At 37.5% G+C, this 10,725-nt stretch overlaps 1 protein-coding gene across 3 annotated transcripts in view; it reads left to right on the forward strand.

Moving 5' to 3' along the window:
• LOC133648547 (estrogen-related receptor gamma-like) overlaps window positions 1-10,725 on the forward strand; it is a 61,438-nt gene that overhangs the window by 2,626 nt on the left and 48,087 nt on the right. Inside the window, exon 1 of one of the 3 annotated variants that reach the window (XM_062044746.1) lies at window positions 8,482-8,793. The exons of 1 other annotated variant lie outside the window; for it this stretch is intronic. In XM_062044746.1, the coding sequence (XP_061900730.1) occupies window positions 8,738-8,793 (56 nt within the window). In that variant the 5' untranslated portion in view covers window positions 8,482-8,737. Of the gene's footprint in view, window positions 1-8,481; window positions 8,794-10,725 lie in introns of those variants that run through there. One more of the 3 variants, XM_062044747.1, reaches the window with a different exon arrangement.

Here is a 10,725-nt window from a genome sequence, read left to right on the forward strand (position 1 = left end):
CGGGTTTGGTTTTGGAATTGGATTGCATTATGGTACTGCTGTGTATTGTTTTGTTGGATTTTTTAAAAATGAGAATCGATTCTGAATCGCACAACGTGAGAATCGCGATTCGAATACGAATGGATTTTTTCCCACACCCCTAACATTATTAATGTTGTAAATACAAATCTTTATAAATCTAGAAAGGGTGGTTCTAAAGAGGTAAGCATTTTTCAGAGGTCTCAAGAAAGTAACAAATACAATAATGTGTGTGCGTGTGTGTGTGTGCGTGCGTGTGTGTGCGTGCGTGTGTGTGTGCGTGCGTGCGTATGTGCATATTTTTCCAAAGTCTTGGGAACGTGCAATGCACAAGTCTCCCTTGATTGAAATAACACTTGGCCATACATAGTGAGCTAGAAGACTCTTGGGCTGGACTCAACAATTCTTAATTACCAGCTGGTGGGGGATTCATTACAAATATATCTACAAAATATATTCGCAGAAGTGCTTACATGTTATATGATTAATGTTGCTGAGATAAAATTATAGTACTATATTACACTATAATACGCTGTCATCTCTTAGTTTGAATTCCAAAAGTGTATTGCAAATCTGCACTCTTTAAGTCATGCAAGTGTAAAAAGAAGTTACCATTGTAAAATATTTAAAAAAAAAAAAGAAATCACAGCAGAGCAGTTCGGACAAAAGCAACTACAAAGATTCACCTCGTCTGAGCTTCAATGTAATTAAAGATTCTACCACATTACATTTACATTTACATAAAGATTCTACCAAAGGAGTATTTTTTGAGGGTGTTGCCAACATGTCTCATCACGGCGTGCGTCTATAATTGCATATTCGTTTGTGACGACCCTCCGAAGCAAGTCATTAATATGTGCAACCTTGCAGAAAATTACATTCTGACTGGCCTACCTTTCAGCATGCTGCATGCTCCACAACCACAATAATCAATGTATTGTTTAATTAATACCTTAAAACTGACCATTATTATCAGACTTTCAATTCGATCTCATCGGGTTGTGCTGATGTGACTAATGTTTTATAGGTTTGGTTTATCACAGGCAGCCTGAGAGGCACACACGGATAAACAGACCACCTGTCGAGATAGAAATGAGATTGGCTGTGTGTTTCCTGCATGTGAATGAGTCTTGTGTGTAATTGTGTATTATCATCAGTTTACAAAGTCTAGTGTGTATAGCATCTCCAGCATAAAGAACTTCATTAGCGCCACAGTTATCTCATTTGTAAGCCTGCTGAATTAAAATGCTAAATCATCAAAATTAATGAAAAATAAACTGGGGAATGAGTCAGCGGAAATTGGTGTCGCAAAATTTATCACAGCCCAGTTGGAGACGTATGATAGCCATTTTTAAATGGTTATTAATAAATAACATGGACATTGCAGTCCCCTTTTGCGTACATCCACCAAAAGGCAACAATAATACAGCGGAGGGCCGCCATCAGTAAAGACTTGTTCTAAAAAGTAGCAAAATTTGGAACTTTGTTTCCTTTTCAGAGTGACTTTGAACCCTCCTCAGCATGTAACAGATCGTTACATCAAAACGATTACAAGTGCCCATCAGTCTGCCTAACCCATCAATTTACTATTTCGAAATCTTCCCACTGTAACTAATGGACCTGGCTTATTTTATTACTGTATACTTTTATTTTTGGTCTGTCTCGCTCCATTTCCCTGCACTGGCTGCCTTCTGGGAACTCCTCCAGTATGTGCGCGCGCACGCGAGTGTGTGTGCGTGCGAGCTGCCATGTTAGTGCAGTGAAACAATTATGTTTGCACACTGTGTCAAGACTCTTTGCCTCAGTCTCGCTAATTGACGGATGGCTGCGAGTTGGACCCTAAGTAGATTACACCTACGAGATCTGTGGCCTGATGTGTTTGTGTGTGTTGTGGGGGAGCTTGCGTTTACATCATTAACATGCAAAAGGGTGCGTGATTCAGTTGCACTCTTCCGAGAAATGCTATCCCAATGGAAAGCATTTTAAGTATTTGGACAATGACCAAGTGTACCTCCATTCTGCTCAAAAGTAGTTGGATCAGTTTCACCTGGTCTATCACAATTGGAATTCGTCTAGTGGATTTATTACAATCTTTGCAAGCTGGGTAACGTTTGCTGTGGTCTGGAACAACATGGCACACAAACAACTATCAGAAATGGAGCCAATATTACATACAGATAATGTGTCATAAGACATGCAAATTTAAATTACATACAAAGAGGATAAAAGTAAAGGATATTAAATTAGCTCAAATATACAGTACCTACAAATGAGGCATAATGATGCAATATGTACATACAGCTAGCTTCAATAGCATGTTAGCATTGATTAGCACTGACCAAATAGGCCTGATTAGCACTCCAACAAGTCAATAACATCAACAAAGCTCACCTTTGTGCATTCACACACAGTACAGTATAAAACGTTTGCTGGACAAAATGAGGCAAAGAAGGAGTGGAAGATTTTACATGTAAACTGACTGTTGCATCGCAGTCCACCCAATGGTGAGTTCAAGAACTTCCAAAATTAGTAGGACAAAAACTCTCATCAGTGAAGCATACACACAAACATATTAAACAGTGGGCTTTTCTAACAATTGGGTTTGTCCTCAAACAAAAAATATACTACAAACCCTGTTTCCATATGAGTTGGGAAATTGTGTTAGATGTAAATATAAACTGAATACAATGATTTGCAAATCATTTTCAACCCATATTCAGTTGAATATGCTACAAAGACAACATATTTGATGTTCAAACTGATAGAAATTTTTTTTTTTGCAAATAATCATTAACTTTAGAATTTGATGCCAGCAACACGTGACAAAGAAGTTGGGAAAGGTGGCAATAAATGCTGATAAAGTTGAGGAATGCTCATCAAACACTTATTTGGAACATCCCACAGGTGAACAGGCAAATTGGGAACAGGTGGGTGCCATGATTGGGTATAAAAGTAGATTCCATGAAATGCTCAGTCATTCACAAACAAGGATGGGGTGAGGGTCACCACTTTGTCAACAAATGTGTGAGCAAATTGTTGAACAGTTTAAGAAAAACCTTTCTCAACCAGCTATTGCAAGGAATTTAGGGATTTCACCATCTACGGTCCGTAATATCATCAAAGGGTTCAGAGAATCTGGAGAAATCACTGCACGTAAGCAGCTAAGCCCGTGACCTGCATCAACAAGCGACATCAGTGTGTAAAGGATATCACCACATGGGCTCAGGAACACTTCAGAAACCCACTGTCAGTAACTACAGTTGGTCGCTACATCTGTAAGTGCAAGTTAAAACTCTCCTATGCAAGGCGAAAACCGTTTATCAACAACACCCAGAAACGCCGTCGGCTTCGCTGGGCCTGAGCTCATCTAAGATGGACTGATACAAAGTGGAAAAGTGTTCTGTGGTCTGACGAGTCCACATTTCAAATTGTTTTTGGAAACTGGACGTCGTGTCCTCCGGACCAAAGAGGAAAAGAACCATCCGGATTGTTATAGGGGCAAAGTTGAAAAGCCAGCATGTGTGATGGTATGGGGGTGTATTAGTGCCCAAGACATGGGTAACTTACACATCTGTGAAGGCGCCATTAATGCTGAAAGGTACATACATGTTTTGGAGCAACATATGTTGCCATCCAAGCAACGTTACCATGGACGCCCCTGCTTATTTCAGCAAGACAATACCAAGCCATGTGTTACATCAACGTGGCTTCATAGTAAAAGAGTGCGGGTACTACACTGGCCTGCCTGTAGTCCAGACCTGTCTCCCATTGAAAATGTGTGGCGCATTATGAAGCCTAAAATACCACAACGGAGACCCCCGGACTGTTGAACAACTTAAGCTGTACATCAAGCAAGAATGGGAAATAATTCCACCTGAGAAGCTTAAAAAATGTGTCTCCTCAGTTCCCAAACGTTTACTGAGTGTTGTTAAAAGGAAAGGCCATGTAACACAGTGGTGAACATGCCCTTTCCCAACTACTTTGGCACGTGTTGCAGCCATGAAATTCAAAGTTAATTATTATTTGCAAAAAAAAAATAAAGTTTATGAGTTTGAACATCAAATATCTTGTCTTTGTAGTGCATTCAATTGAATATGGGTTGAAAATGATTTGCAAATCATTGTATTCCGTTTATATTTACATCTAACACAATTTCCCAACTCATGGAAACGGGGTTTGTAAAACAAAAACATTATTTTTCCCCCATCTTTTTCCATTTTCAATCCTTTTTTAAAAACGCTCCAGGGAGCCACTCGAACGCCACTAAAGAGCTGCGTGCGGCTTGGAAGCTGCAGGATGCTGACCCCCGGCCTAATGTAAACCTCATATTCAATCTTCAATTAACTATTATCATGTTTTTCCTCATGAAGTCATTTATTCAGGGTACTTCTATTTCTATGGACTCAAAATTAGTTGGGCGTAAGTTTCTAAACAGGGGTGTTCAAACTTTTCCCACCAAGGGCTTTAAAGGCCTACTGAAATTATTTTTTTAAATTTAAACGGGGATAGCAGATCCATTCTATGTGTCATACTTGATCTTTTCGCGATATTGCCATATATTTGCTGAAAGGATTTAGTAGAGAACATCGATGATAAAGTTCGCAACTTTTGGTCGCTGATAAAAAAAGCCTTGCCTGTACCGGAAGTAGCGTGACGTCACAGGCTGAAGGACTCCTCACATTTCCTCATTGTTTACAATGCAGCGAGAGCGATTCGTACCGAGAAAGCGACGATTACCCCATTAATTTGAGCCAGGATGAAAGATTCGTGGATGAGGAAAGTGAGAGTGAAGGATTAGAGTGCAGTGCAGAACGTATCTTTTTTCGCTCTGACCGTAACTTAGGTACAAGCTGGCTCATTGGATTCCACACTTTCTCCTTTTTCTATTGTGGATCACGGATTTGTATTTTAAACCACCTCGGATACTATATCCTCTTGAAAATGAGAGTCGAGAACGCGAAATGGACATTTCTTTTATGACTTTTATCTCGACGACAATACATCGGTGAAGCACTTTCGCTACGGAGCTAACGTGATAGCATCGTGCTTAAATGCAGATAGAAACAAAAGAAATAAACCCCTGACTGGAAGGATAGACAGAAAATCAACAATACTATTAAACCATGGACATGTAAATACACGGTTAATGCTTTCCAGCTTGGCGAAGCTTAACAATGCTGTTGCTAACGACGCCATTGAAGCTAACTTAGCAACGGGACCTCACAGAGCTATGATAAAAACATTAGCGCTCCACCTACGCCAGCCAGCCCTCATCTGCTCATCAACACCCGTGCTCACCTGCGTTCCAGCGATCGACGGAAGGACGAAGGACTTTACCCGATCATCCGTGCGGCTAGCGTCGGCTAGCGCGTCTACTATCCAATCAAAGTCCTCCTGGTTGTGTTGCTACAGCCTGCCGCTAATACACCGATCCCACCTACAACTTTCTTCTTTGCAGTCTTCATTGTTCATTAAACAAATTGCAAAAGATTCACCAACACAGATGTCCAGAATACTGTGGAATTTTGAGATGAAAACAGAGCTTTTTTGTATTGGATTCAATGGCGTCTGAATACTTCCGTTTAACTACTGACGTCACGCGCATACGTCATCATACATAGACGTTTTCAACCGGAAGTTTAGCGGGAAATTTAAAATTGCACTTTATAAGTTAACCCGGCCGTATTGGCATGTGTTGCACTGTTAAGATTTCATCTTTGATATATAAACTATCAGACTGCGTGGTCGGTAGTAGTGGGTTTCAGTAGGCCTTTAAAGTGGAAGCATGTGGGGGCCAATTAAGTAAAAAGGAAACAAAAAACAACAAGTAAACGAAAAAAGCTAAAACAGTGATTATATATATCTTAAGACAAATGTGTTATAGTTGACAATGCACATTATTGTTATTAATATTAAAATGTCAGCTCGTTCTTATAGCATTACATATTTTTGCTTATTTTTCTTATATTTTTTTACTAGTGCTGTCAAGGTGCAGCTCACACTGGTGTATAAATGTGAATGAATGTTTGGTGGTGGTTGGAGAGGCCACTCCCGCAAATTGGCAACTTTGTTTCCGTCAGTCTATCCCAGGGCAGCTAAGGCTACAAATGTAGCTTACCACCATCATGTTGTGAATGTGAAGTGAATGACACTTCTCAGTGTCACAAGCATAGAGTCACTAGAAAAAAGCGCCATATAAATCAAATCCATTATTTTATATTATTATTATTATTATTACTAAATGATAATTTTTTGTCAGATTTATAACACTTTTGAATTGTGATTAATCATGATGTGGTTATCACTCACTTGTATGATTTTAATTAATAAAAATAAAAAAATATATACAGTTATATATATATATATATATATATATATATATATTTTTACAAATAAAATTGTATCGTCAGAATATCATCCAGGAGCATTTTTTAAATATTCCACATCCTTCATTTGCTCAAAACTTACTAAGAGTTGTATCTAAAGTCCCATCAGGATTTATTTTGGAGTGAAATTAGCCAGTGAGCACACCAGTCAGTCCCTTCCTTCATATCTTTGCATGGACATATGCATTGATTTGAAAACGGATCATAGAGCAAGCCTTAGACTTAGACAAACTGTATTGATCCACAAGGGAAATTGTTCCACACAGTCGCTCAGTTACAAAGGATGGAAAGGATAATGCACACAAGGGCACAAAAAGAGGGCAAAAACAAAAGGTACAAAGTAGACCAAAAATGTACCATAGTAGCAATATGACATATATGTAATATTTACATATTATATATACAGTATATAACATATACTCCATCCATCCATCCATTTTCTACCGCTTATTCCCTTTTGGGGTCGCGGGGGGCGCTGGAGCCTATCTCAGCTACAATCGGGCGGAAGGCGGGGTACACCCTGGACAAGTCGATAACATATACTGATATATTATATTATTATATTTTTATATGATGTATACAATATATAACAAATCCCAATTACCATGTACAATATTACAGTATATGTAACAGCTGCAGCAAAAAAAGGGCAGCATAAAATAGAGAGTAGTAAAATATATATTATAAACAAAGAGAGGAGGCTAACATAGAAGCGGTCAGGTAATAGACAGATATCATCTATTGCTGTATGTCGAGTGATTATACAGCTGGATGGAGTGCGGAATGAAGGAGTTCTTGAATCGCACAGTGTGAGAATTGCATGATTAATCTTTGTATATTCGTATATACACGATTAATGCAACATTTTTGTGATTATTCAAATGAGTTAACTTGTTATTTTTGACAGACCTTGTGTCTAATGTTGTTTTTTTAAATTTTATTTCAACATAATGCCGCTGACCAACAAAATTTGAGCTGTGAGCTGCAAATGGCACCCGGGCCACACTCTGGACACCCCTGATCTAAAATGCCTGTAATTTTTAAATGGCAAATACCCTTTTTTAAAACCCCTTAAAATGTAAAAACAACTAAAATGTATGAATAAGAAATAACTTACAACAAGCGGAAATACATGCTATTTCATTGCACAGCAATTATATGCTCTCTTTTAGCATTTGAGCCTTAGTTTATGGTGTCAGTGCTGAGCAAATGTATTGGAAGTGCATTTTTTTTTTACATTTCAGGATATGAAAAACATCAATATTTTCATTAGGGTTTATTATCTGCACCCACTAGCTTTTTGTGTGTGCGTGTGTTTGTGCCAAGCGCGACTTAAAGCGCCTCTCGGTTTGCGTGTATGTGTGTGGATGGTGAAAGCATCACATTAGGCACATCGCCATAGCTTATTAGCTCAAAGTACTGCACTGGCTGTAAGTCAGTTCAAGCCTGCTTTGCAAAACACCCTGTGTCCTTATGTTGCCTTATGTGGCTGCTGAAAACATGATGCCAGGATGACGACACACAGCTTTTGTCAGAATTTTCTCCAATTATAATGTGCTACAACTGATGCTTTCATGAGATTGCATCATACTGAGAGCTTATGTTGTGACATTTATGAAATATGTTATTTTAGTTGACAATGTCCATTTCAATTGTAATATACCAACTTCTCCACTAGTTGGCGCAATTACACTTGGAATGGAATGTGCGTGCATGTCTAGTTATTATTGTAAGGGACAAGCGGTAAAAAATGGATGGATAGTAAAATATTATATTGAATTTGATCTAAATAGACTAAAACTCCCCCCGAATCCTAAAATTATGAATACAAAAATTACAAATAAATATTTAAAATAAATAAAGAATATAGAAACCAAAAAAACAGGAAAATAAAATACATAATTAAAAATTGAATAAGTATCTAATTGTTTGAGGTTTTTTTTTACATGACATGCAGTACTATTTTCTCTTAAGACGAAGTACAATTAGGAATATGATCTCCTCTGTCACAAGATGAACGTCCTCCTCCTCCTCCTCCTCCTCCTCCTTTTGCTTTAATCCACCTGCTGGCTTCCATTGGATCAGCCGAGAGCCAATCGGTCACTGGCTCGGCGTCGAGGAGGAGGAGGGTGGAGGCTGTTCAAATCGTGTGGCCGGACCTTGACTGGAGGCCGTCTTTGCTCAGGCACCCAGCCAGAGAGTCACAACACTGTGAACTGTAGAGGGAAAGAAAAAACGTGATAGCGGGATGATGAGAGGAAGCGAGTAGAGCCGAGAAAAAAGAAGGAGACCTTTTTCTGCACATACTCAGAGCATGGTGGCATAAGAGCCCCATGGATTTAGTCGACCTCTACCTCCATGAATGCTTCACCTACCACCCAGACACAGAGTGAGTACAATCAATGCCTATCATGGTAGACAACAACTATGTAGCCCACTGAATTCTTATGGATGCATTCTAAGTAGTACAGATAGAGGATATTAGAGGCTTTACCTAGTGGAAAAATTGGCACATTGCACTTTTGACACCATTTTTGTTGTATCTCTATTCATTTTCCTTATATGCCAATTAGGTTAAAATGTATGGACATTTCTGTTTTTTGTTTTTTTTAATTGGAGAGTGCAAAAATACACACAAATTCTCATCCTATTTGCAACAAAAAAGGTACTAGCAGTGGTAGAATGCTTGTCTCTCTGCGTTTTGTGTTTGTGTTACCTTAACAGATACGCAGCCTGCTTGTTAGTTTATAGTGATGATGAATGACTAAAACCAGTTTGAGGGGGGGAACCAGTCCTGCGGTGGATGCTTTTGGAATAGAAAGTGTTTGTTGGAGTTGCTTAAATAGCCACAGACGTTTATTTTCAATTACTTTCTACTCTTGGAGACGTACAACTTGGAGTCGAGAAGTCAAAACAAATGTCAAAGATAAAAAGTAGGGATGTTAGATTTAATAAATTCACACATGTGAATAATCACACACACAAAAAATCTCATTCATCATGTGTCATCTCTGATTAATCCCCAATTTATTTGGACCCCACACGTTCCTTTACCTTAACCGCGGATGGGTACTTAAAAGGGGGTGTGGGTTGTTATATGGTCAGTGATCAGGTCAATGCATACGTCAGTGTGATGATGAGTGAGGAAACTCCGACTGGTGCTCTCACTGGCAAATACACTCTGATGGGACTTTAGATAAAGCTGTTCCCAAGTTTTGAGCAAATAAATGACGTACATTCAAGTAAACATTTTTTAAGAATGTTCATGTGATATTCTGTAAGTTAAATAGCATTTATGTCAAAATATATTCAAAGTTAATATAAATTATGCAAAGCAGTAATTAACGGGGATTAAAAATTATTAATCACATCTCAAGAGTGTGATGAATCACATTTAAAAAATGCATCATTTGACTGCACTTGTAAAAAGTGTTTTAAAGTTAAACAATGAAAGCAAATATTTGAATACAATTAGGAAAAATATGAATAATAATAAAATATTAAATATAATATGAAATAAATAACCGAATGATAATAAATATACAAGCAATCCATGTTATATAATACAATATCTAAGTGAAATTATAAAAAATATATATACAAATAAAATATATGACGGAAATAGAATACATTAACTAATACAGATAATAATTATTATTATTATAACAATGAATAAAATGCCCAAATATGTAACCATATTTTATATTAAATATATTATATTTATGTTGACATGTGAAATGTGTTATCATTAGTGCAACACCATGTTTATCAAGCAAGACTTTAAGGATGTTTTTTTGTCTTTCAATGTATGTTATGCAGCTATCGATTATTTTAGTAATCAAGATATCTATTGATCAGTTTGTTTAATTGCAATAAGCACACTTTTTAACCTTAATGGGTATTTTTGGTAAACATTTTTTTTGCTTGCCATAAACTTCATTCTTTTTTAGAATTAGTCATATCAATCATAAATCATAAACCATCAACATTGAAATTGCACTTCTAACGTGTGTATTACGAAAAATAAAACTGGGCTGTTTGCCGCCACACAGATCACGACACCCTCACGCTATCGCTGTCATGTGTGCTGTGTTGCAGCAGCTGGCGGAAACTATGTCCGTGTATTTAAAGTTCCAGACACACCATGCGGTCCGGATTTGATATATTTGTATTAGTTGATTAATCGAACCAACAGAATATAATTCAATGTTTTTTTCTTTGGATCAAATTCAACAATTAATAGTTTAAGCTCCAGTTGTTTTATGATCAATTACAATTATTGTTTAACATTCAACATAAATTATAGTTGTGGTCCATATCC

Source organism: Entelurus aequoreus, linkage group LG04, assembly GCF_033978785.1.
Source record: "Entelurus aequoreus isolate RoL-2023_Sb linkage group LG04, RoL_Eaeq_v1.1, whole genome shotgun sequence".
Lineage (NCBI taxonomy): Eukaryota > Metazoa > Chordata > Actinopteri > Syngnathiformes > Syngnathidae > Entelurus > Entelurus aequoreus.